Source organism: Drosophila guanche, unplaced genomic scaffold, assembly GCF_900245975.1.
Source record: "Drosophila guanche unplaced genomic scaffold, DGUA_6, whole genome shotgun sequence".
In the NCBI taxonomy this organism is placed as follows: Eukaryota; Metazoa; Arthropoda; class Insecta; order Diptera; family Drosophilidae; genus Drosophila; species Drosophila guanche.
This window is the reverse complement of record NW_022995743.1, coordinates 8,856,331-8,878,181: the sequence shown is the minus strand read 5'-3', so window position 1 is coordinate 8,878,181 and position 21,851 is coordinate 8,856,331. Positions and strand designations below refer to the sequence as shown.

Sequence of the window (21,851 nt, the reverse complement as noted above, 5' to 3'; positions counted from 1 at the left end):
AAACCTAATCATCAAATTTTGTAAGCGTAACGGAGAGTCGACGTAGTGGCTGCAGCACGCGTAAGCGTCCATAAATCTAGTTAGCATGGAGTGCTGTTTATCGGAAGAGGCCAAGGAACAAAAGCGCATCAATCAGGAAATCGAGAAGCAGTTGCGCCGCGACAAGCGAGATGCGCGCCGGGAGCTTAAATTGCTCTTGCTCGGTAAGTGTACCCGGTCCTTGTCCTTGCAGCATCTACACAGGATGTGAAACTTACGCGTAACGTTACGGTTGTCACATTTTGATTGCATTTAGCTTGGTTTAATGCAATTGAACTACGCTAATTGCTACTGAGTGCCTTTCGTGCCGTGAGTAGAACAAAATCGAAGCCCCACAACAGCTGCCACCCCCGCAGTCGTGGTAGCTTTGCATCCGCTTAAAACCAAAACTAAAATTAAAACAAAGAAACATAAACTAAACCCAAACATTTGCAGGCACGGGCGAGTCCGGCAAGTCAACGTTCATCAAACAGATGCGTATTATCCATGGCAGCGGCTACTCGGACGAGGATAAGCGTGGCTACATCAAACTGGTGTTTCAGAACATTTTCATGGCCATGCAGTCGATGATCAAGGCCATGGACATGCTTAAGATCTCCTATGGCGTTGGAGAACATAGCGTAAGTCCCATCAAAGAATCGCTTTGAATTCTTGATTGAACATATTTATGCGAATATCAACAGGAACTGGCCGATCTGGTGATGAGCATTGACTATGAAACAGTGACCACATTCGAGGATCCATTTTTGAATGCCATCAAAACGCTATGGGCCGATGCAGGCATCCAGGAGTGCTACGACCGTCGTAGAGAATACCAATTGACAGATTCAGCCAAATAGTGAGTTACTCGTAGGGAAATGCGTCTAACCCAACAGACAACACAACACAAAACAGCTCTCGAAACAACTCTCGAACACTGAGACTACAACCTACAGCAGACTCTCTGCATAAAATGTTTTTATTAAAAATGATTCTCATTTCTGTACAAATAGTTATCTGATGGATCTCGACCGTGTGGCTCAACCTGCTTATTTACCCACTGAGCAAGACATTTTGAGAGTTCGTGTGCCGACAACGGGGATCATTGAGTATCCCTTTGACTTAGAAGAAATCAGATTTAGGTAGATACATTCAATATGTACAATTATCTATGTTCATTGCATGGCATGTGTCTGATAGATCCTGTTTTGTGATCTTTTGTGATCTTTTGTTACTAACATATTGCTTCGATTACTTAACCAACTAATTCTGAGATTCTCTATGACTCCTATGAGATTTACGAGTACCTTATATCGAGGAGGGTTAGCTAGGGGTTTTTCTACATTTCACAGCTGTACCGTAGCGAACTGGGACAGACCACGTACGAATTTTACTTCCAGTTTTGTTTGGTTTCTGTTTGATTGTGTGCCAATTCTTTTTACATAGCTACTTAAGCGACTTAGCGCGCATTGAACTGCCCGACTTCTTGCCCACTGAGCAGGATATTCTGCGTGCTCGTGTGCCAACCACCGGCATACTAGAGTATCCATTCGATTTAGATGGCATTGTGTTTAGGTATACATGATATATATACATATAATACACATATTTGATGACTGTATTGACCAGGCTAGACATGGCTAACGAAAAGAAGAATATTTACATTTGGTAGTGTAGAAATCTGGTACTTATAAGTAATTTATTTGACTACTGTTTGTGGCTTACTAATATGCATGCTTATTTATGTGGCTTTGCAAATGTTTTGCTCCTTGTATTATTTACCTCGAAGTATTGCTAATGTGACTCTTTATTGATATGCAGAATGGTGGACGTGGGTGGTCAGCGATCGGAGAGAAGAAAGTGGATTCATTGCTTTGAGAATGTGACATCAATCATATTTTTGGTGGCGCTATCGGAATACGATCAGATCTTGTTTGAATCTGATAACGAGGTATGACGCTCGCACCCATTTCTTCTTCTAAACATTGCTTAATTAAATACTTTAATCATTTTTCTTTGCAGAACCGAATGGAGGAGTCAAAAGCTTTATTTAGAACTATTATTACGTACCCTTGGTTCCAGAATTCATCAGTCATTCTCTTCCTGAACAAGAAGGACTTGTTGGAGGAGAAAATTATGTATTCGCATTTGGTAGACTACTTTCCCGAATACGATGGTAAGTTTGCCATTAAATGGATCTCTTATCCCATAACTCTGTACAATTTATACGTGGCCGCCAACTCGCACGTCAACCAGGTCCGAAGCAGGATCATGCTGCGGCCAAGCAGTTTGTGTTGAAAAAGTATTTGGCCGCCAATCCAGATCCTGAACGGCAATGCTATTCGCATTTCACAACGGCCACAGGTGGATGACCTTAAACTTCAAACTCTTGAGCTATCTATTTGCTTTCTATTTGCCCACGCCCAAACATTTTATGTAGAAACTATTATATGCTATCTGTACTGCTAGTCCTGTAGTCTCGCGCTAGATATAACACATCGAAACATATTCTTTGGCTCATTTTCCGAACAGGTCCACAGCGAGATGCAATCGCGGCCCGCGAATTCATACTGCGAATGTTTGTAGACTTAAATCCAGATTCCGAAAAGATTATCTATTCTCATTTCACCTGTGCTACAGGTAAGTGCAAAAAATGCGGGTTGGGTTGGGGACGGGTGTGCGTTGTGTGTGTTTGAGTGTGTTTCAGCCTGGAGAGTCGCAGAACTGCTTAAAGGAAGAGGTAAAGATCATTTGCATTCGCTTCTGCTGCTGGAGTAGTCTTTGTATCGCTAGTCAATTGTTGAGAGTCGGAGCAGATTGATTTATAACCGAATGCCCCTCTATTGGAACACACAGATACCGAAAACATCAAGCTTGTGTTCTGCGCTGTCAAAGATACAATTATGCAAAATGCACTTAAGGAGTTCAATTTGGGTTAGCCGACTGCAGCGCGGATAGGAGGATGCCAGGATGCCAGAATGCCGGCCAGGATGTGCCTCAATGCAAATGAATATTTGATTTATAATTATATTTGAAAGTGCCCTAATAAAAATTCATATTTATGCGTTATTGATGTCCATTCTGGAATGTCTGTGCAGTAGTATTTAACTATTTCCTTAATTTAACTATTAACCTTAAACTATTTCAATTTGCTAATAATGTCTTTTAATGTCTTTCCTTTACTTTAGATACTGAAAACATAAGGTTTGTGTTTGCAGCTGTTAAGGACACCATTCTGCAATCGAACCTTAAGGAATACAATTTGGTCTAAACTGGATTTGGACCAGTAAACTATTTTTGTGATTTTTACTATATATATATATATATATATATATTTATGTATATATGCAAGCACACCCCACGCAAAACACAACCCAAAAAAAAAACAACAACAACAACCATGTATATGTATATAAATATATACATTCATAATTCCTTTTTCGCATATTAATTAAACACAAAAAACAAACAAAAGATAGCGTGAGAAGCGGTGGAGTACGGATGTGAGGCCGAACACTAAGCATTAAATAGACCCAAGAAAGTTTCGTAAAGTAAAAATTGTAATATCAGGAACCGAGAAATGGTAGCATAAATAGAGAAAGAGCAAGAGCAACAGCAACATATACATACAGCTACTGTAACAGGCAACAACAAGAAAACAACAACAAATTTGTGTTTAACGAGAGAAATGAATTATGTAATAACACAAAATCTGATACAAGTACTAATAATATTTAAACAAATTTATTACCATAGAAGAAACTTTTGTAATAAAAACCGAAACAAGAATAAAAACCAAAATTAAGTAACTTACATTTAATCAAAATGCTTAGAGATCGGAACAACAAACGGAAACAATTTTTGTCGTACTGAACGAATGCCAGAACAAGACAAAACCAAAAGAATGCAAAACATTTACTGAAGAAACTGCAAAAAAAAGGAAAATTTAACCTACACACAAGATACAAGAACTTTTGCATAAGAAAACCCCCCGAATAAATATATAGAGAATGCATATACATACATACCGCAAAGAATATATATATATGTGTGTATGTTTGGGTGTTTCTCATAACAGTTTCAAGGCATATTGCATATAAGGAGTGTAAAAATATACATACATAAAATCAGATAATACATGCTTAAGAGAATGAATAATAAAAGCAAAATCATACATAATACTGTATTTTGTACTAGGCTAAACCGTAAAACCGTAAAACCGTAAAACCCGTAAAAAGTAAATATTGCAACAATTGTTTACCGACATACATACATACATATTTATACATACATGCATACAAACAAACAAACATAATACATAATACAAACAAAGAAACAAAAAATCATAAATATGTATAACACACGAATGCGCATATGTAACAATTGATAAACAAATTATAATTTGCATTTCTCGGGAACCCACCACCACCCACACTCTTAATTGCATTGTAATCTATGATATGATGAAACACACAAAATAGAGAAAAACCCATTTGTAAAGAATGAAAGAGAGGAAGAGCCAGCCTGCAGTCTGCATGAAGCGCACACCTTACATCCTAATTAATATTAACACGTGTCTGTGAAATTGTCGATAACCCCACTCCCTGGGATGCAGCAGCAGCACCATCTGTGCAATTTTGTTGATATTCAATCAAACGCCAGGTCCAATCCAGTCAAACGCGTCAGTCATTGAAGAAAGAAAGAGCCCCAGCAGAAGAGGGTCCTACGGCTTTCTTGCGTACTTTTGTTGCCATCAAAATTTCCATTGAGCCATGTTGCTATCCAGAGTACGTTTGGTACGTTCTATGATAATATTAATTTTTGATAGTCGTTTGCTATTTTATAGATCTAATTAATGTATGCAACGGCGGGCGCTCTTGGCGGCCAATCCGATGGGCTGGGCTGCCAAGGTGCGTGCGCAGTTTTGTTTTTGTTTTTATAATTTAGTTTAATTTAATGTACACAATGATAAACGATGAACATGATTAGTAACAAAGTGACGCACATATACAGTTTAACAAAATCAACAGAAACAAACTATTTAATTTATGTAAAAATCCAAATAAACACACACAAACTTTTACTCTACGCAAAAACAACACACACACACACACAAAATAAATACATACATATATGTAAAATAAATATGAAACAAAATGTTTCTCATAATTGTATCACATTTACTTTCTTAAAACCAAGATTCGATCACCCTACCCCGAAAGCAATTCCCCACCAGCCCCAGTATCAATCAGTTGCAGTTTATGTTAGAACGGGGGCCAAAAAGCGTGATGAATTTGATCCGGATAGCGATATCGGTGGACAAGGGGACAGAGGACAGGGGGAGGAGCCTATAGCTTAACCATTAAACTGTGTAACCAGAACCGAACCGAACCGAAACCCATATGCATCATAGTTTAAGTACGATCCAACAGTGTGTTGTATAAAGCTTTAATCCGCGTAACCACGTCTAGTAAAAGTAAACGTAAACGTAAAGTTATTAAACGATTTTTATGATTAATAATTGATTAGCTTTTAAAAAGCTTCGATAAGTCAGTGTGTGTGTTTTTAACATAGCAGAGCATATACATAATTAAGTGTTGTCCGGAACGCATATACCCGAATATTCCCAATACTTATAGCCCGATCGGAGTTGGTTTTTGGCACAGGCTCGAGATTGTCTTGTTCTCCCAGTTAGTTGGGACACTATCTTACATGCATACTCAAGCTGAAGCACACACACACAAACACACATATAGTTTTCCGTCCAAAGAATGGCATCAGCAGCGAGCAGACAAAGTCTCCCATCAGTTTTTGAGTTCGTTTTTAGTTTTGTCGGTGCAGAAAGTGTTCATCTCAATATATAGACACTCTTCGGCGGTTTCAAAAGCACACACATACCATGCGAGTACTCTGAATTGGTTTATATCTTTATGATTTACTACAAATTTGGTGCCTTCCCACTACTGTTCACGGAATTCATGAGACGCACACAGGATATGCAAAAGGGGGAGAGTCCAGACTCCCTGTGACACCTCACTGAGATCTCCTTTAGCTCCATGGCGACATCACCCAATCACTGGGAGCGTGCTGTTCCTCTCCACACAAACATAAGTACGAGTAAAGCCACATAAATATACATACATACATAATAATTAAACGCCTATCAGTATGTTTAATAATGTGCCAGAGAGTTGTATTTTGCTTTGAATGATCGGTTCCTTCTCAAAAGTGCAGCACAGTCACGCAGTCAGTCAGTTAGTTGTATGTAAATATTTGGGATTTTGTTTGGTGGGGGGGAAGCTGAAGCCCCTCGAGAGATACCACATACTCGGGCATATGTATGGAACTATACATTTAACTCGGTAAGAACCTATAATAGACGCAGACTTTGATATAAAACGATTAATGTATGTATTTTGTATTTTTATATACAATAATTTTGGTTACACTTACAATTGTTACGATTAGAAAAAGAAAACTAAAACAAGCAAAAACCAAATATAATAAAGAATCTACTAGCTATGTATGTATTTCCATGATAAACAAACAAACAAAAAAAAGCAAAGTGCGTAATGCACAAATCGGATGATTGCTAAAGGAATTTCAAAATAATTTTAGGAATTAATATTAAAACGAGAAACATAAAAAAGAAGAGATTTTCTAAGCAACAAACTCAACCAGAACTGCAAGCTAAAGGGCAAACCAACCACTTACATGCAAAACAGAGAGATCTAACTCGGGCCCAGAAACCAATTATTATGTGTATGGAGAAGGGTTCCCGAGGCAGGCCACTGTAATCCTTATACATTTTGGTGTGGCATTCGAATCGATGGGTAGTTATTACTTTAAGTATGTGTGTATGTAAATTTGTATTTGGAAGACCACATTCCATGAGAAAGAAAGCTTGAAAAGCAACAACTAAAGAAAAAAAAATTAATAATAATAACTAAAGAAACTCTCCCTTGACTAGCATACATACGAGTACATAATACTACAAAAAACAAAACAAGAAGATGATAATGATGAAGCTCATTGGTATGAGGCGAGCAAGATCCGTTGTGAGAGTTCAGCTTGTGGCATTCGATTGATATTTAGAGAAGGAAATATTCGAGTCATATTTCTACTTATATACATTTGTATGGATAAGGAAATGAGTTAATGAAGCTAATGAATGAAACATCCAAAGAAACTGCAAGCTTGCTCTAAGCTTTGCAGGCAGCCCAACATGTCCATGGACAGTAGATCATCATTGAGAACTTGTAGGATTTGAATTGATTGATATTTTACGAATGCTTGGGTTTATTACAATTTGTACGGGCGTTTTACGTGCATGGCATGGGGGCAGCTGCAGCATTTGCTAATTTTTGAGATGTTGGATGTCTAAACATTTGTCATACAAATCATATAGAGGACAGACGATTGTATGATTGGCAATTGAAACTAAAGAAATTTTTTAGATAATTAAAAAGTATCTATGTACACCTTAATATTAATGAAAAAACCAATATAAAATAAATAAAAGTATATTAAAAACAAATCCATACTCACGAGAGTTTTAGACATTACAAAAATTACTTTATTTTTTTAAACTTACATAAATCTGTTTTACATTCACAATCAATATTATATTTAACACTTTTTCACACATGGTTTGTTTGTCTTAAGCGCAATAATCCCTACTCCACTCTCCACTTAAGAGTCTTCTGCTCGATTTCGAGTGCAAATGAACTATCACAATGAAATAATAATATTTTGGTCATGCTTGGCACTGGCCGCAAAACTTAACATTGGCTGCCCTGCCCTAAGGGAAACAAGCAAACTAAACATCATATCACATCGATTAACATACTATTTTCAAAAACAAAACGCAAAACGTGCACATTCAATGTCCTAACGATCATAAGAGACTGCCCTGCCCGTCCTCTTCAATTTGGCACTGGGACTCCACTTCCACTGGGTTTCCGCTCACATGACAACAAAATCACTGAGGTTTCGCTCCGGCTGGACCATGCTTGGTGGCATCAGCTGCACCAGCTTGTTAAATAGGAAAGCTCGTTTGTTCATGACATCGGAATTGCACTCGGTACGTGCTCTTTTGGTACAAGATGAGGAGCTGGGACTGGAGGCAGTCTCCGATATGCCAGAGGTGGCTAGGCTCTCATTTGATTCCAGGGAAATGTTCTCGGTTGCGCTACCATCGGACAGTTCTTCTGAAGAAAGCAACAATTCGTTCAAGTCTATGCCAAATATATGTATCGAAAGTCAAACCTTTCATTGGTAGATCAGCGTCAGTATCCAGCTCTTCCGTATTGCGACATATAGCCGTCGTGGCCACAAAACTCTCTCTCTGGTCTAGGCATCCGTCGTGTGTCTTGAAGAGCAGCGAGGCCAGCTTGTGAAACTAAATACCAGGGAAATTCCTCAATATATAGACAGACAGATGACTTGAAGATAAAGCTTACGTTATTCAACTGCTCTGCATCGTCGTGATCTATAACATCGGCGATGTTGTGACGCAGATACTGCATGGCCTGCATGGGATTTTGGCGAGCCATCTCCTCATAGCGCATCTTACGCACCAGGAAGCGGCAATGCTTTAGAATCTCGTCACGTTTAGGTCTGAAATGAGCGTTAATGTGTCTCTGTTCGTTTACGCTGATGAGTAATACTAACTTTTCTAGAGATAGAAGCCAAAAATCGTCCAGGCGCAGCTGTTGTTGCTGGCAGATTCCTGGATTTCCACCAAAAAGATAATGGTTGTTGGCCAATTCATCGTAGACCAGCTGATGAGCATAGCGTGGGCAGGGCTCCAGAGCTGCATCACCTTTAGAGGCTCCCAAAACGTTGGCTCTGCTAATAGAGTTGCCATCTTGGCCACTGTGCCGACAATAGTAGATGCGCGACCACTTGTGTTGACGCAACGAATAGACCCAAAAGGAGTTTGATGCATCCATATGCTGTATGTCACGGCGATCCTTAATCTTGCTCAGACTCTACAAATGTACTCTCAAGTTAGGCAAATGTGTGTTATCATTCTTAGATATAAGTCTTACGGAGAATATGTAAATTTCGTCGCGTTCACAATCAATCGTCGCCCGCAAAGTGTAGCCCGATGATGGCTCAAATTTGGCCTCATTGCCTGCGGTGGTTCCTTGATTGGGATGTTCTTTGTTTAGCACTGATATGGCTTGCGTGTCCACGTCATAGCTGAGGAACTCATCCAGATCCTCCTTGCCACGTTGGCCGCCATAAATGTAGAGTTTTCTTTGTTTCTAATAAAATGATGTTTGCTTTGAGTTTAATTTACGCTACAGAAACTAAGATGCTTACATTGTGGAACACCATGCAGTGCGTGATGCGTGACTTAATAGACATAACATCAGCCTGCGAGGCGCTCGTGTGATGACAGTCGACGAGTATTTGGGTCCATGTATTCGTTGCAATGTGATAGGAGAACAGTCCGGAGTACTCGGGCTCGATGGCACCCGTGGCATTGACGCTGCGTGGCGTCAGTATTTTGCCGCCAAATACGTAAATGGTTCGCTTGTCGGCATCGATGCACATCTGATGGTCGTAGACGAGTTGGGGCCCACCCACCTGGCTGGTGTCATCGCAGATCTGCATCCAGTTTCGAGCCCGTGTATCGTACAGATAAAAGTCGCTCTTGATGTATTCTGATGTTCGTATCGAGTTGTCTAGGTAACGGCCGAGCATAAAGATGTTTTCGCTTATCGGATCAAATATCATTTTGTGGCAGGAACGCGGCGTGGGCCCGCTGGATTGCTCTGACCTTTCGCAAAGCAGCCTCCATTCATCATCTTCAATCTTATATACCCAAAGGTCACTCAGATCTTGATAGCCATCCCAACCGCCGTACAGGTATATGAGGCGTTTTTTGGCATCGACCACCAGCTGATGGCCACCACGATTGCCTGCAAGCGAATGTTTAGATTGGTTTCCATATGGGCGCTATATACTGACCAGGTTTTGTCTCGCTTTCAGTGTATTTCATATGCCAGGTGTGCTTGTAGTCTTGCTTATAGAGATACTCGTCCATTAGTCCCTCATCAATGCACTCGGCAATGAAGCGCTCGGCCTTTTCAAAGTCTCCTTGGACCACCTTTGAAGCGGAGTCAGTGGAATTAAAGTGTATATCACAGAAATTACAGATTCATTACCAGGTATTTGTGCAATTCACTGATAAGCGGGTGCTCCAGTTTCACATTTGTTTGCTCCTGAAGAGCCCCGAAGGCACTCATGTAGCCCTGCTGGCGGAAGTGCTTCAGGCACAATTTTATAATCTCAATTTCTCGTAGTGTGTTATAATTTTTCATCCGCGCACAAGTATACATGGGATCGTCTTGGCCGTGGAGTTCGATGTACCATATACTGAAGTTGAACGATGGACCCCAAGACAGCAGTGGAACAATCTTGAGAAACAGTACTGGCAGATTCTCCGAGCCGTCTTCAGTCATGCAGCGTAGGTTGAATACTTCTGGTATATTGTCGTTCTTGAGTCCACTACAAATATATACAAAGAGTTGCAGATTTCGAAATTTAATATACTTATGTAGATATATACCCCTCTAGCAACAAGACCATGTGCTCATCCTCCAGGCCACCGAATACACGAAACTTCTTTATGTTGCAAACGTGCGACTTTTCGAATTTGCCAAATTTGATTTTCTTAACAATGGCGGGGCGTCGCAGCTTCAAGGTAAGAAACTGTGGAGGGATGTTGGTGTAGGCTGACCAGCGGGACGTTTGATCGTTCGGTGTGTCTACGAGTACATTTCTGAAAATTAATAAAACCAAAAGTCATAAATGATAGCTAAACGGTAAATGCGACATGCATGCATACATATGAATGCGTCTGCATACAAGCATACATGTATGCATATGTGCGAAGTTGACAACAACAATTACGAAATGCAACTGCAAATGAACTTAAGCGAAAAGCGTCTTATCTCTTTCCCGCTCCAACGAATCACTTACTCGGGCAGATAATTTGGAGAATAACTGGAATAACGGTAAATCTCAAAGTTCAAACGCTCGGAAAGGGAAAATGGCTTCTGGCTCCCACTTGTGCTGGTGTTTGTCCCAGACACTGCATTTAAGGCGGCGAAAGAGGATAGAGCCACAGAACCATGGGAACTATTGTCCGTGGGGCTGGACGTTGAGGATGATGACATCGCTGCGTAGCTTAGTGCACAAAAAAAATAAGTGGTGGTAGCAGCGGCAAAAGCTCAGGCTTAGTTTGTTTATGTTTTGTTTTGCACTGCTTCGCAGTTTGAGCCAGTGTGACCGCGGATTTATCGATCAAATATACCGCAAGACCATCAAAAGTATACCAAAATATCTAATTTTCAACTTATTTTGTAAATCCTATATCATTTTCCTTAATTCTGATGTTCTATTTCATATTACTAGCTAGTTAGAACTCTCAGCACTAAAACAATAATTTTATCCTATTCACCAATAAAATCTCCACAAGATTGGCTAGTTTTCATGACTACTTTTTGTTGGATTGTTAGCAAAATAAGGTTAAAGCTAAAAAGGTCAACCAAAAAGAAAAACACGTTACGTGAGTGAGCATGGAACGTTACGTTTTGACAACATGTGTCTTATCAACCGATGTTATGTGTCGTTGTATACCCTTACTTCATGCATTAATATTAAAACTGTTTTCCAAGCTGCTCAATCAAGTTGTCGTGGTGAGCTCGCGCATTAAATATGACCGTGTTTTAGACTGACGCCTTTTAACTTTTTATATGTTTGCTATATTGAGAAGGTATATTTCGGTATATTTTTGTGGGTCAGACTGTATGTTTCATCGATAAATCCGCGGTCACACTGACGCGTGGCCTGTTTTCGCGTTCTCAAGTATTTAAATTTGTTTTATTTAACAATATCTGACTGTAACTAGTAACAATGTCCTTTGACGCGATACCCAAGGATCTGAGGGGTCTGCGTGCCTGCCTGGTTTGTTCCTTGGTGAAGGTAGGTTATGTTTGCACAATGCGGCATCAAGTCAAGTGAAATTTTTCGCGTCTTTCAGAGTTTTGATCAATTTGAGACTGACGGCTGTGAAAACTGCGAAGAGTTCTTGCGCATGAAAGGCAACAAAGATAATGTGTATGACCACACGAGCAACAATTTTGATGGGCTCATAGCTTTAACCACACCCACCGATTCCTGGGTGGCGAAATGGCAGCGATTAGGTAAACCAATCTCAATCAATCAATCTGCAAGACAGTTTTGGATTTCGATTTTACGTATATTTCAGCTCGGTTTACACGCGGCATTTATGCTATATCCGTGTCAGGAACTTTGCCTCAATCAACATTAAGGGACATGAAGAACCGGGGAATTGTCTACAAATCGCGCGACAGGAGCCAGCGCTAAATACTCTTTGGCCGTACAAATTACAAATGTAAATCTTTATTTTTAAGTCATAACGAAACCACGAATACACACAATAGCAATACAAAGTGAAGCAAGTCTTGGATCAATCGTCCAAAGAGCCAACACGCAATCCAACACCGCCAGCTGTCGTCACATGAACGCCAAAGCCCGCCGACTCGAGTTCCTCCTTAAGTTTCCAGTACACTTCGTTGCACTCGAAGTTCTCGGGGAGCAGGACGATTGCATAGCCACCAGCCCCAGCGCCTGTTAACTTCGAGAAGAAGCCTCTCTTGATCGCAATGGTGAATATCTGTTCCAGCTTCGGGTGCGACACACCAATGGCCTTTAGCAGATCGTTGTTGATTTGAAAGAGCCGTTCGAGTTTTTCAAACTTTGCACTGTCGTCCTGGGCATTGCCGAAGCTCTCGTAAAGTGGGACAGCAGCTGTTACCAGCTCCTCACAGGCTTGCCAAATGGCTTCAATGAGCTGGGGAAAGCCTTCAGCTAAATGGCGAACCTTGGCCACGATGTCTGCCGTACTGCGGCTCACGCGACTGTCAACCAGAAGAATGTTGAGCGGTTTCTGTATTTTCAGGGACTGAAACCCATGTCCTTTCACATAGCGCAGCATGCCGCCGTAAGTGCACACAGTGTTGTCCAGTCCGGAGGGTGTTCCATGATTGACACGCTCCGATTCGTAGGCCCAGCTCGAGATAAGTGCCTGATTTTCCTCCTGCAGGTAGTTCTCCTGGTCAAAGTGGCCGGACAAGATGAGGAAAGCGGCGGCCAGAGCTGCTCCAAACGAAGCAGAGCTACCCAAGCCGGCGCCCACGTTCAGCTCGGTGTCTACCTGCACCTGGAAACCGGTTTGAAGAGTCAGTTTTTGATCTTTTGGTGATGAGAGTACAGCTCCAGCCAGCAAGTAGTAGATGGATATGAACGCCCTTTGGGTAGCCGGCTTGGGTGTGGTGCCGGCAGCTCTTTCCAGTTGCTTGGACACTTCCCCGCGCACCTCCTCCATCAGCTTGGCCGTGCTGTCCGCCGGGTACTTGCGGAAGTTTTCGAGAAACGCATTAAAGTCGCCAAGCGGTATCTCCAGCGTGCAGTTGAGAGCGTCCAGCTTGAAGCTCGCTACCTGGCTGCCCGCCTCTTGGCGGAACTTCAGATTGGTGCCCAGGCCAACAACAGCGGCCAGGGCGGGTCTATTGTAGACGACAGCGTGCTCGCCATGGAGAATAACCTTGCCCGGAGCGTGGACCTGGAACTTGAGCATTGTATTGTTCTGCGGCGAGTTGGTTTTATCGTTTATCAGTAATTTGAAATTGTAATGGGGAAGCGTACAAATTGTTGTGTCTCTACGTCGAGTGCTTAAGTTTTTATTGTTTTTTATGTAACGTATGCATTTAGCAGTTCATTTCGCAATTCCAAACTCCACTCCGACTGCGTTTGGCTGTTGTTTCCCTTTCACTTTCTTTGTTCGACTGTTTTCGGTGGCTGGCTTCGCTATACTGGTTCCGATCGTCACACGCAAAAAATCCAAACTACAAACGAGCGACAACAGGTTACAGCTTATTGTTGCTGCTGTTGCTGCACTTTCTCCCACTCTTCGGGCGTGTATGACTTTTGCGAGAAAGCGTGTATTTCTTTTAGTTCTTCGGCCAGCGTCGTGTTGACTAATCTGTGTTTCTGTAGCAACGTCTTGCCTTTGAATGCATTGGACACAATAATCACGCTGAATTTTCCACCGCAGCCGTCTGATTCGTCGACCACATTTACGTAATTTGCTTCAAGCTCTTGTTTAAGCTTGTCTTCCAAATACTTTGAGCTGTATTTACTCATTTTTGATCAATTTTGAAACGAAACGAGGCAAATCCTGAGGTAGGGCTGTAAGCTATCGATTGGTATGGCCGCCAGCCTCGATTGTCAGATGCGATATTTTTATTTATATTGCTTTATATAGTTTTTAATGGGACATTCGAATTATTGACAAAACAATTTCTTTAAATAACACTTAAAAAGAAATCTTAGAATTTAGAATCAGCACTATGGAGAAATGTTAAGATGTCGACCTATCGACAATGGGTCAAGTAATTTTCACGCTGCCCTGGTCTTGTTCTCGCTCATCGATATTTCAACAATCGTTTTTGTTCCATCGCCAAAAAAAACACAAGATTGCGGAAAGCGCCAAATTTTTACGATTATTAGGATTTAGGTATACTTTTAGTTTGTTAAATTCAAGAACGAGTATTATAAAAAGCAGTCCAGAGAAGGCAAACTCAATTAGTCGGCAGCGTTTTATTCATACGTTTGTCACATCATGTCCTTCTTTGGATCGAGTACACCGCTGGGAGCAACGAGCACGCCGGCCAAAAGTGAGTTCCAATAAAAACAAACCCATCGACTTTTAAGCTCTTTTTTGCAAGTATCTGTGGGGCCCTGCTCCATTTGGGGGTAACTGGAGTAGTTTCTTGGCATCCTGCAGGCTGTTTATGCGTATGTCCTTTGGATCGATGCTGCAACAGAATCCTTCAATTATGATGCACGAAGGGTCAACACGAAACTCACCCTTTCTTGCGTATAATGAATGCCACATACGACGCGGAGGCTATCACCAAGAGAAACAAAATAAGAACAATAGCCATTTGGTTCGACCTCTTGCGTTCAGTGTTAGAAGCAAACTATTGCTAGCTTAGAGTTTCGGGCACTGTTATCAGTGATAAGATCGCACGGCGGAAGCTGAATACTAATTTTTGACCCATTTGTTTGTTTTGCTTATCTCCTCTCCCCACACATGGAAGCTGGCGGCATGTTTGGTTCACCATTTGGAACTACGACCGGAGCTGGTCAAGCAGTGTCAGCGTTCGGCAGCCCGGCGACAGCTGCTCCAGCGTTTGGAACCGGCTCAGCGACGCCCGCTTTTGGTGGCGGAACTGCTTTCGGCAGTGCCACGACTGGGCAAGGCTTCGGAGCACAGGCGGCCGCACCAGGCTTTGGCACTGGTGCTGCTGCCTCATCTTTTGGTACTCCCACATCTGCCCCACCTTTTGGCGGCTCTGCTTTTGGAGGTGCACAAGGTTTTGGAGCTGCCCAGACAACGACAGCGACAACAGGACTTGGTGGAGGTTTCGGCGGATTCGGCACTGCTCCGGCAACAGGTCAGGGAGGTTTGTTTGCCGCTCCAGCGACAAGCACTGCGCCACCGGCTTTTAGTGGATTTGGTCAGCCGGCCGCTACCAGCACAGCGCCTGCGAGTGGATTTGCTGGCTTTGGTGCAACAACGACCACGGCGCCAGCATTCGGTGGCTTTGGAGGTGCCCAGACGACAGGATTTGGCGGTAGTGTCTTTGGCTCCAGTGAGTTCTGATATCCGAATTCGTATTCCTAATGTTTGTGATCAATATTCAATTTGCAGACTTTGGAAAGCCATCGAATAGCACAGTAACTCCTGGCTTTGGTGGCTTCGGCGGCACCAGTTTTATGCTCGGCCAGCCTCAACAGCAGCCCGCACCCATATCAGCCGATGAGGCCTTTGCTCACTCTATTCTAAATGTTTCAATTTTTGGCGATGAGCGAGATAACATTGTGGCCAAGTGGAACTATCTGCAGTCCATGTGGGGCACTGGAAAGCTGTTCTATTCGCAGAGTGCACCCCCAGTCGACATCACGCCGGAGAATTACCTGTGCCGCTTCAAGGCCATCGGGTACAGTCGCATGCCAGGCAAGGATAACAAATTGGGACTCGTGGCTCTGAATTTTGATAGGGATCTTTCGGCCATCAAGTAAGTAGATGCCACATCCTCCTCGCAGAAGAATATTTAATATAAGGTTTGCCTTTTTAGACCGCACCAGCAACAAGTGATTCAGACGCTGCACAGCTTGTTCGGCAGCAAGCCCAACATGATGGTGCACATTGAAACCATCAAAGAGTTGGAGAATAAAAAGTGTCAGATGGTTATCTACGTGGATGAGAAACTGCAGCATGCACCGAACGAAGGCAAGCGGATATTGGCCACTGAGCTCTCGAACTATTTGAACCAGGCGTCGCTTAAGCCTCAGCTCAGCAATCTGGGGATTGTGGAAGCATTAGCTCTGGTGTTGCCGGACGAGGATCAACTGAAGGAGTACCTTGAAAATCCTCCCCGAGGTGTAGATCCCCGAATGTGGCGTCAAGCTAATTTGGATAATCCAGACGCTTTTAAGTTCCTGCCTGTTCCGATGATTGGCTTCAACGACCTGAAGTGGCGCGTCAAGTGCCAGGAGCAGGAAACAGACACGCATGCCCTGTACATGAAGAAAGTGGAGGGAGAACTGACGGAGCTGAGAAACAGGCATGCCACGGCATCGTCCAAAATCTTGGAGCATAAACGCAAGCTGGCTGAGCTCAGTCATCGCATACTTACGGTAAGCATGAAATGGTATTCCCTTGTTGCAGGCTCTAACTAATTCTTGCATCAAACAGATTATTGTGAAGCAAGAGTGCACGCGGAAGGTGGGCTCCTCGCTGTCACCCGAAGAGGAGGCGTTGCGCACCAAACTACAGAGCATGCAGGCCGTGGTATCGGCACCCACACAGTTTAAGGGACGGCTCAGCGAGCTGCTGTCCCAGATGCGAATGCAGAGGAATCAGTTTGCTGGCAATTGTGGGTCCGAGTATACGATGGACCAGGAGGCCGAGGACGAGATGAAGAATTTTTTGACCATGCAACAGCGTGCCATGGAAGTACTGTGTGAGACTGTCAATAAGGACCTTAAAGCCCTTGATGTTATTGTAAAAGGATTGCCCGAACTTAAGCAGGCTTGATCGATGCAGGAGCGAAACCGTTTAATAAATTACGAACCAATGTCCGAGGCAATGAACAAGTTATGGTCGTTACACTTTTCCCATTATGCCGCCGCCATTAAGCATTTCCTGTAACTTTGAACTTGCACTTTTACGGCCATGGATCGCAAGACAATCGAAACGCGTTCACACATTCGTTCCCATTGCTGCGGAAATAATTGTGTGGGTCAATGCACTTACGGTCGAAGCCAATCCAGAGCCAGAGCCAGAGCCGAGTCCGAAGTAGTCGGATGTCGGCCGACTTTGCTCTGGCCACCGCCTGAAATTGGACAATTTCTTCAGCGGCAGGCAAGCATTTGCCTGAGTGACAAACTGTTAGTCGCCTCGCCGGCACTTCCATTCCAGTTTGTTCAACTGAAACTGCAACTGCAATTCCACTGCGCTGCTGTTACATTAACATTATTATGCACAAGACCATCGTGTACACGGGCAGAGAATTGGTTTGGCTCGCATGTCTAGTTTGGCTCGTTACATATTTATTTTGTTGTGTGAGAAACTTGTTTTCTCCCAACCCAATTGCTTTGCTCCTTGGCTGATGTTGTTGGGCCGCTGATGGTGGAGACTTCCGAGCTTCCGTTTGAGCATGCAGCATTCAGCGCGGAGCTTGGAAAGCCACTATAAATGAATTGGCCTGCCCAAAGGAGGCCTTACTTTGTGTGAGATCTTTGAAAGTGAAGGTGCTAGAGTCAGGGAGCGCAGTGCATGTGAAATCGCAAGTGGCTCATTCAAAGTGTTTGGATTTGGGTTTGGGTTAAACATTAAAGGAAACATGAGTGGTATATTGATTGTGAGTGGAAAGAGTGAAGGATTCGGATATGGTCCTTATTCCTCCTAATGTTCTTTGCAGCTGCTGTTTTGCATCTCCTGCGCGAGTGTCGCAGCCAGCCCCACAGCAGCGCGTCGAGCGCAGCTTCATGATGATGTACAGCTGATACACCCCCATATTATAACTCTGGAGCGCCTGGAGAATTTGCTAAGGCGAGCTGGCGAGATCTTTGCTCCCGCCATTGCGGAGGACTCAATGTCGGAAGGCAGCAGCCATGTGGAGCAGCAAGCACAGCCGCAACAACTATTATTGCCGCCCACAGCGCAGCCGTACAACTTCTATCTGCCCCTGTTCGACTATGTGGATCCGAAACTGGATGCCAAGAGCAGGCTCCTGGAGAAGATAGCACCTCCGCCTCAGCCGCTAAAGCAGGAGCACAACTACTACGCGGACAAGCCAAAAAAGAAGCCAAAGAAGTTCAATGCAGCCTCCAAGCATATCAATCTCAATCTCAAGTGGTTGAACACATATGAGAAGGCCATGGGAGGGGAGACGCCCAAGGCCCTCTACCTGGAGCAGGATGAGCGCAATCGCATAAACTTTGACGATTCCTTCTTTGCTGCGGACATGCAGGTGAAGATGCCGGATAATCAGCCACACCAAGAGGCTGGCCCCGCAGAGCTGCTGCAGCATGGCGAAGAGCAGGCGGAGGAGGATCTAATGGCAGCTCCTGCGCAGATAACTTACGACTACAAGTCAACTGGGCAGGATCAGCATCACTCATAGAAATGGTGTTTATTTTTTTGTATTTTAGTCACGATATAAAAATGCAGTAATAAATGTACTCCATGCGAGAAGTGTGGATGGTTAGAGCGATTTTTGCCTACTTCTCCTCCTTTGTGATGCGGACATCTTTGCATCTTTCGCCACCACCGGCTCGGCATGTTTGGCCCTTTCGGGCACCAGCGAAACTTGACCTATTCTTTACATGCAGAACAGCTGATGGCAGCGTTGCCAGACTAAATGAGTTTTACTACATGTGATCAATGAATAACGGAATTGATCATCAAAATATTAACAAAATAATTGACTAGCATTTGCTTGTAAATTGCTTTAATACTTTTGATAAGTCAACCATTTCTAGTGAGAAACTACAACGAAAACTTTAAAAGTGTACTTCGACATGAGGTATACGAATAATTTATGCATTTGCACTAATAAAACTATTGCTTTTCTTTTGTGGTCTGAGGCCTGCTCTGGGGGCCTGTCTCAGCGATGCTTTGCCCACTGCTCCCAGTATTCACGTTTCTGCATCTCGTACAGCCTTGAAATCGTACGCTCAAAGGCGAACAACTCCTCTTCCCCGGTGAACACGCTAGACTTGGAATCGTGCTGCAATGGAATGGATTATTATTGCGGTGAAAGATCGCTAGTTAGTGGCTTTCCAGCCCCATCGACTTACTGTGCCATGTTTGATTTTCAGGTCGTCCATTAGAATGCGATCAGTGTCTGAAATGTCAGCGGGATCGGTCACCTGGAATAGTTTGTCCAGCGGATAGTCGGCTGATATTACCACGCGCACTCGGTTGTCGTATAGCGTATCTATAAGCGTTATAAATCGCCTCATTGGTGACTTAATGTTTAGGTTCAGCGAGGGCACATCTCTGATGAGGACGGTGTGAAAGAACTGAGAGATCTGCAGATAGTCGCTACCCGCCAGAGGCTGTGTGAACAGAGGGGAAAACATTAATATTTCCTCGAGATTGCATGTTGCTAGGGAGCAGAGCACTTACGCGATTGCAGAGCTCTTCAAAGCTGCTGTCCAAGACCTGACCACACGTGCGACTGAAGGTAAGATCCCGTCCAAAGTGAGTGATGGTGCGCGGTCTAATGATATCGTTCTCCTCGGCGCACAGTATCTTAAACATGCGATTCATGCTGCCCTCCGCATCGCTCTGGCCCTTGACAAAGTAGTTGGTGTCGCCGGACTGGGCAATGCGGCGATAATCGATGGAGTCCAGCTTGGCCAGCTGGCAGCGCCTTTGCAGCAGGTCTATGAACGGGAGAAAGTTTGTCCGTTGCAGGCCATTTTTATACAGATCCTCGGGATGCCGATTGCTGGTGGCAATTATCACGATGCCCTTCCTGAATAGATGCGTAAAGAGTCGCTTCAGCACCATGGCGTCGGCTATGTCGGTGACCTGAAACTCATCAAAACATATCAGCCAGGACTCGCTGGCTATGATGTCTGCCACGGGTTCCGTTGGATCAAAAGGAGCTGGTTTCTCCGAATTAAAGGCCCGATCGATGGGACCCTGCCGTTCCTTCGCCTCGTGTATTCGTCCATGAACACTGTTCATGAAGGCAGTAAAGTGAACACGTTGCTTGCGAGGAATCTGTGAGCAAATTCGTGTGTGAGTATGAGTTGCTTGTGTAAGCTATTAGTTACCTGACTGCAGCAGTCGTAGAACAGGTCCATTAAGGTTGTCTTCCCCACACCCACACTGCCATAGAGGTACAGCCCCATTGGGGCATGGCTGCCTGCGTTTAAGTCATCTGCCGCGTCATCGGCGTGGGTTCTTCTCCGACCAAAGATGGAGCTGAAGAAACCGCCACTGCTGCCTCCGCTTTGCTCTCTGGGTGTGTAGCCGTGAATCCTGTGGTAAAGAGCATCTAGGTGCTTCATTGTCTCCAGTTGTCTGTCGTCGGGCATCAGTTTGCCCGCCCGGACACGCTCCTCATATTCCGGAAAAGGACTCAATCGACTCGCATGGCAGGTTTGGATTGCAACCAGTCGGTGCGTTCTGCACAACAGTGGTGTCGCATGTCGCGTACAGCGGATTATAACACCAAATTGACGACGAAACATGGTGGGGGAGGGGCTATTTACGATCGGATCCAATTGTTATTTCTCGTTAGCTAAACATATTATTATATAAATTGTTGACCGCGACCGTGAATTCGTGAATTTTTTTGTTTTTGGTATTTACATGTCTCGTTCCGAGTGAATGTTCAAACTTAACCCACTAAACGCCCGCCTTTTAAATAGGAAAACACTTTGTCCAAATTGGGGAAATAAATCTTCTTGTAAATGTTTATTGTAGCCACGCAGCCTCCCTGTTTACGAATAAATTCGAACAGGCTCCGTTTCATTCAGCTTAACGGCGCCAATAATCTTTAAGTTTAATTTATTACCTACTTTGCACTTAAACACCCATTGGTCAACAGAAGGTTAATCGGCCTCGGTTAATGATATATTTTCTCGATTTTAATGTTCTGTTTAATATTGCCATCAAACGAAAACTCTCAGCCGTGAAACTGGAATTTTCTACGATTGTACAATACATTCACCCCAAGATTGGTCTACTCTTCATGACTTCTTTTATTAGATTGTTTACAAAAATAACGATTTAGCTGAAATGGTGAGAAAACAAATCAAATAAATAAACTCTACGTTTTTAGAATGTTTTGTTACGTTATTTGACAATTTGTTGCTGGCCAGCCAGAATTATGGGCCTTTGTGTACCCTGTTTCCATTATTTAATAATACAATTTCTTTCTTCTTTTCTTTTCTGCTCTTAAAAATAATAATGCCTCAATGTTTCTATATTATGCAAAATTTGTTATATCATTGATTAGCGCCAAAGACATATGTGAGCTTATGATGAGCCACTGCAAATGAATTTCCTCATTCTGACTGTTATAACAATTCAGTCTGAACCCTACACTTTCGAACCAAGAATGACGAAGTCTCTTGCGGATTAGCGCTCATTAAATTGAACTGTGCAAATCTTATAAGTAAAACTCGTAAATGTCATAAAC

At 43.2% G+C, this 21,851-nt stretch overlaps 9 protein-coding genes across 16 annotated transcripts; 4 read left to right on the top strand and 5 right to left on the bottom strand.

Annotated features, from left to right (window-relative positions):
- The first annotated feature begins 55 nt into the window (after positions 1 to 55).
- On the top strand, positions 56 to 4,000 carry LOC117588752 (G protein alpha q subunit). 6 transcript variants are annotated; one of them, XM_034280277.1, is made up of 9 exons: positions 56 to 203; positions 475 to 659; positions 723 to 877; positions 1,032 to 1,160; positions 1,465 to 1,593; positions 1,840 to 1,969; positions 2,041 to 2,194; positions 2,551 to 2,658; positions 2,875 to 3,105. In XM_034280277.1, exons 1-9 carry the CDS (start codon positions 86 to 88, stop codon positions 2,955 to 2,957), a joined length of 1,191 nt encoding a protein of 396 aa, XP_034136168.1. In that variant the 5' UTR covers positions 56 to 85; the 3' UTR covers positions 2,958 to 3,105. The 6 variants fall into 6 exon arrangements, with proteins under 6 accessions (XP_034136168.1, XP_034136134.1, XP_034136149.1 ...); XM_034280243.1 differs by lacking the exons at positions 1,032 to 1,160; positions 2,875 to 3,105 and adding an exon at positions 3,207 to 4,000; XM_034280258.1 differs by lacking the exons at positions 1,032 to 1,160; positions 2,551 to 2,658; positions 2,875 to 3,105 and adding exons at positions 2,275 to 2,382; positions 3,207 to 4,000.
- Positions 4,001 to 7,876: 3,876 nt separating this feature from the next.
- On the bottom strand, positions 7,877 to 11,308 carry LOC117588575 (muskelin). 2 transcript variants are annotated; one of them, XM_034279974.1, is made up of 10 exons: positions 11,014 to 11,308; positions 10,601 to 10,813; positions 10,197 to 10,539; positions 10,000 to 10,138; positions 9,349 to 9,950; positions 9,072 to 9,290; positions 8,692 to 9,011; positions 8,481 to 8,637; positions 8,287 to 8,419; positions 7,877 to 8,228 (listed from the first exon to the last, which is right to left on the bottom strand). In XM_034279974.1, exons 1-10 carry the CDS (start codon positions 11,208 to 11,210, stop codon positions 7,984 to 7,986), a joined length of 2,568 nt encoding a protein of 855 aa, XP_034135865.1. In that variant the 5' UTR covers positions 11,211 to 11,308; the 3' UTR covers positions 7,877 to 7,983. The 2 variants fall into 2 exon arrangements, with proteins under 2 accessions (XP_034135865.1, XP_034135875.1); XM_034279984.1 differs by having other exon boundaries at positions 7,877 to 8,225.
- Positions 11,309 to 11,858: 550 nt separating this feature from the next.
- Positions 11,859 to 12,514, top strand: LOC117588842 (transcription elongation factor SPT4). The gene is made up of 3 exons (XM_034280339.1): positions 11,859 to 12,018; positions 12,077 to 12,239; positions 12,305 to 12,514. Exons 1-3 carry the CDS (start codon positions 11,950 to 11,952, stop codon positions 12,421 to 12,423), a joined length of 351 nt encoding a protein of 116 aa, XP_034136230.1. The 5' UTR covers positions 11,859 to 11,949; the 3' UTR covers positions 12,424 to 12,514.
- On the bottom strand, positions 12,438 to 13,728 carry LOC117588724 (mevalonate kinase). Its single transcript, XM_034280188.1, has one exon. It carries the CDS (start codon positions 13,694 to 13,696, stop codon positions 12,527 to 12,529), a length of 1,170 nt encoding a protein of 389 aa, XP_034136079.1. The 5' UTR covers positions 13,697 to 13,728; the 3' UTR covers positions 12,438 to 12,526.
- Positions 13,729 to 13,805: 77 nt separating this feature from the next.
- LOC117588848 (bolA-like protein 2) lies at positions 13,806 to 14,318 on the bottom strand. The gene has a single exon (XM_034280351.1). It carries the CDS (start codon positions 14,260 to 14,262, stop codon positions 13,993 to 13,995), a length of 270 nt encoding a protein of 89 aa, XP_034136242.1. The 5' UTR covers positions 14,263 to 14,318; the 3' UTR covers positions 13,806 to 13,992.
- A 244-nt stretch (positions 14,319 to 14,562) lies between these two features.
- On the top strand, positions 14,563 to 17,280 carry LOC117588597 (probable nucleoporin Nup54). The gene is made up of 5 exons (XM_034280006.1): positions 14,563 to 14,795; positions 15,222 to 15,776; positions 15,836 to 16,202; positions 16,263 to 16,824; positions 16,883 to 17,280. The coding sequence occupies exons 1-5, from the start codon at positions 14,741 to 14,743 to the stop codon at positions 17,222 to 17,224; spliced, it is 1,881 nt and encodes a 626-aa protein (XP_034135897.1). The 5' UTR covers positions 14,563 to 14,740; the 3' UTR covers positions 17,225 to 17,280.
- Positions 14,565 to 15,312, bottom strand: LOC117588865. Its single transcript, XM_034280375.1, has 2 exons — positions 14,989 to 15,312; positions 14,565 to 14,936 (listed from the first exon to the last, which is right to left on the bottom strand). Exons 1-2 carry the CDS (start codon positions 15,063 to 15,065, stop codon positions 14,828 to 14,830), a joined length of 186 nt encoding a protein of 61 aa, XP_034136266.1. The 5' UTR covers positions 15,066 to 15,312; the 3' UTR covers positions 14,565 to 14,827.
- Positions 17,281 to 18,132: 852 nt separating the features above from the next.
- On the top strand, positions 18,133 to 18,905 carry LOC117588881. The gene has a single exon (XM_034280402.1). The coding sequence runs from the start codon at positions 18,285 to 18,287 to the stop codon at positions 18,813 to 18,815; it is 531 nt and encodes a 176-aa protein (XP_034136293.1). The 5' UTR covers positions 18,133 to 18,284; the 3' UTR covers positions 18,816 to 18,905.
- A 282-nt stretch (positions 18,906 to 19,187) lies between these two features.
- LOC117588703 (putative ATPase N2B) lies at positions 19,188 to 21,000 on the bottom strand. Of its 2 annotated transcripts, XM_034280155.1 has the most exons (4): positions 20,479 to 20,998; positions 19,823 to 20,425; positions 19,492 to 19,752; positions 19,188 to 19,421 (listed from the first exon to the last, which is right to left on the bottom strand). In XM_034280155.1, exons 1-4 carry the CDS (start codon positions 20,896 to 20,898, stop codon positions 19,299 to 19,301), a joined length of 1,407 nt encoding a protein of 468 aa, XP_034136046.1. In that variant the 5' UTR covers positions 20,899 to 20,998; the 3' UTR covers positions 19,188 to 19,298. The 2 variants fall into 2 exon arrangements, with proteins under 2 accessions (XP_034136046.1, XP_034136053.1); XM_034280162.1 differs by lacking the exon at positions 19,188 to 19,421 and having other exon boundaries at positions 19,528 to 19,728; positions 19,864 to 20,425; positions 20,479 to 21,000.
- Between the last annotated feature and the right edge of the window lie 851 nt (positions 21,001 to 21,851).

Bases quoted from the DNA above. Each gene is read 5' to 3' on its own strand.
- LOC117588881 (XM_034280402.1), top strand. From the start codon at position 18,285: ATGTCGGAAGGCAGCAGCCATGTGGAGCAGCAAGCACAGCCGCAACAA.
- LOC117588703 (XM_034280155.1), bottom strand. From the start codon at position 20,898: ATGTTTCGTCGTCAATTTGGTGTTATAATCCGCTGTACGCGACATGCG. The intron at 20,426-20,478 runs GTAACTAATAGC...ATTTGCTCACAG, and splicing joins TCTACGACTGCTGCAGTCAG to ATTCCTCGCAAGCAACGTGT. The intron at 19,422-19,491 runs GTAAGTCGATGG...ATTCCATTGCAG, and splicing joins TGAAAATCAAACATGGCACA to CACGATTCCAAGTCTAGCGT.
- LOC117588575 (XM_034279974.1), bottom strand. From the start codon at position 11,210: ATGTCATCATCCTCAACGTCCAGCCCCACGGACAATAGTTCCCATGGT. The intron at 9,291-9,348 runs GTAAGCATCTTA...TCATTTTATTAG, and splicing joins ACTGCATGGTGTTCCACAAT to AAACAAAGAAAACTCTACAT. The intron at 8,638-8,691 runs GTTAGTATTACT...CGCTCATTTCAG, and splicing joins TGGCTTCTATCTCTAGAAAA to ACCTAAACGTGACGAGATTC.
- LOC117588752 (XM_034280277.1), top strand. From the start codon at position 86: ATGGAGTGCTGTTTATCGGAAGAGGCCAAGGAACAAAAGCGCATCAAT. The intron at 660-722 runs GTAAGTCCCATC...GAATATCAACAG, and splicing joins ATGGCGTTGGAGAACATAGC to GAACTGGCCGATCTGGTGAT. The intron at 1,594-1,839 runs GTATACATGATA...ATTGATATGCAG, and splicing joins TTAGATGGCATTGTGTTTAG to AATGGTGGACGTGGGTGGTC.
- LOC117588597 (XM_034280006.1), top strand. From the start codon at position 14,741: ATGTCCTTCTTTGGATCGAGTACACCGCTGGGAGCAACGAGCACGCCG. The intron at 14,796-15,221 runs GTGAGTTCCAAT...CACACATGGAAG, and splicing joins AACGAGCACGCCGGCCAAAA to CTGGCGGCATGTTTGGTTCA. The intron at 15,777-15,835 runs GTGAGTTCTGAT...TTCAATTTGCAG, and splicing joins CGGTAGTGTCTTTGGCTCCA to ACTTTGGAAAGCCATCGAAT.
- LOC117588865 (XM_034280375.1), bottom strand. From the start codon at position 15,065: ATGGCTATTGTTCTTATTTTGTTTCTCTTGGTGATAGCCTCCGCGTCG. The intron at 14,937-14,988 runs GTGAGTTTCGTG...ATTCTGTTGCAG, and splicing joins TTCATTATACGCAAGAAAGG to CATCGATCCAAAGGACATAC.
- LOC117588724 (XM_034280188.1), bottom strand. From the start codon at position 13,696: ATGCTCAAGTTCCAGGTCCACGCTCCGGGCAAGGTTATTCTCCATGGC.
- LOC117588848 (XM_034280351.1), bottom strand. From the start codon at position 14,262: ATGAGTAAATACAGCTCAAAGTATTTGGAAGACAAGCTTAAACAAGAG.
- LOC117588842 (XM_034280339.1), top strand. From the start codon at position 11,950: ATGTCCTTTGACGCGATACCCAAGGATCTGAGGGGTCTGCGTGCCTGC. The intron at 12,019-12,076 runs GTAGGTTATGTT...CGCGTCTTTCAG, and splicing joins TGGTTTGTTCCTTGGTGAAG to AGTTTTGATCAATTTGAGAC. The intron at 12,240-12,304 runs GTAAACCAATCT...CGTATATTTCAG, and splicing joins GGCGAAATGGCAGCGATTAG to CTCGGTTTACACGCGGCATT.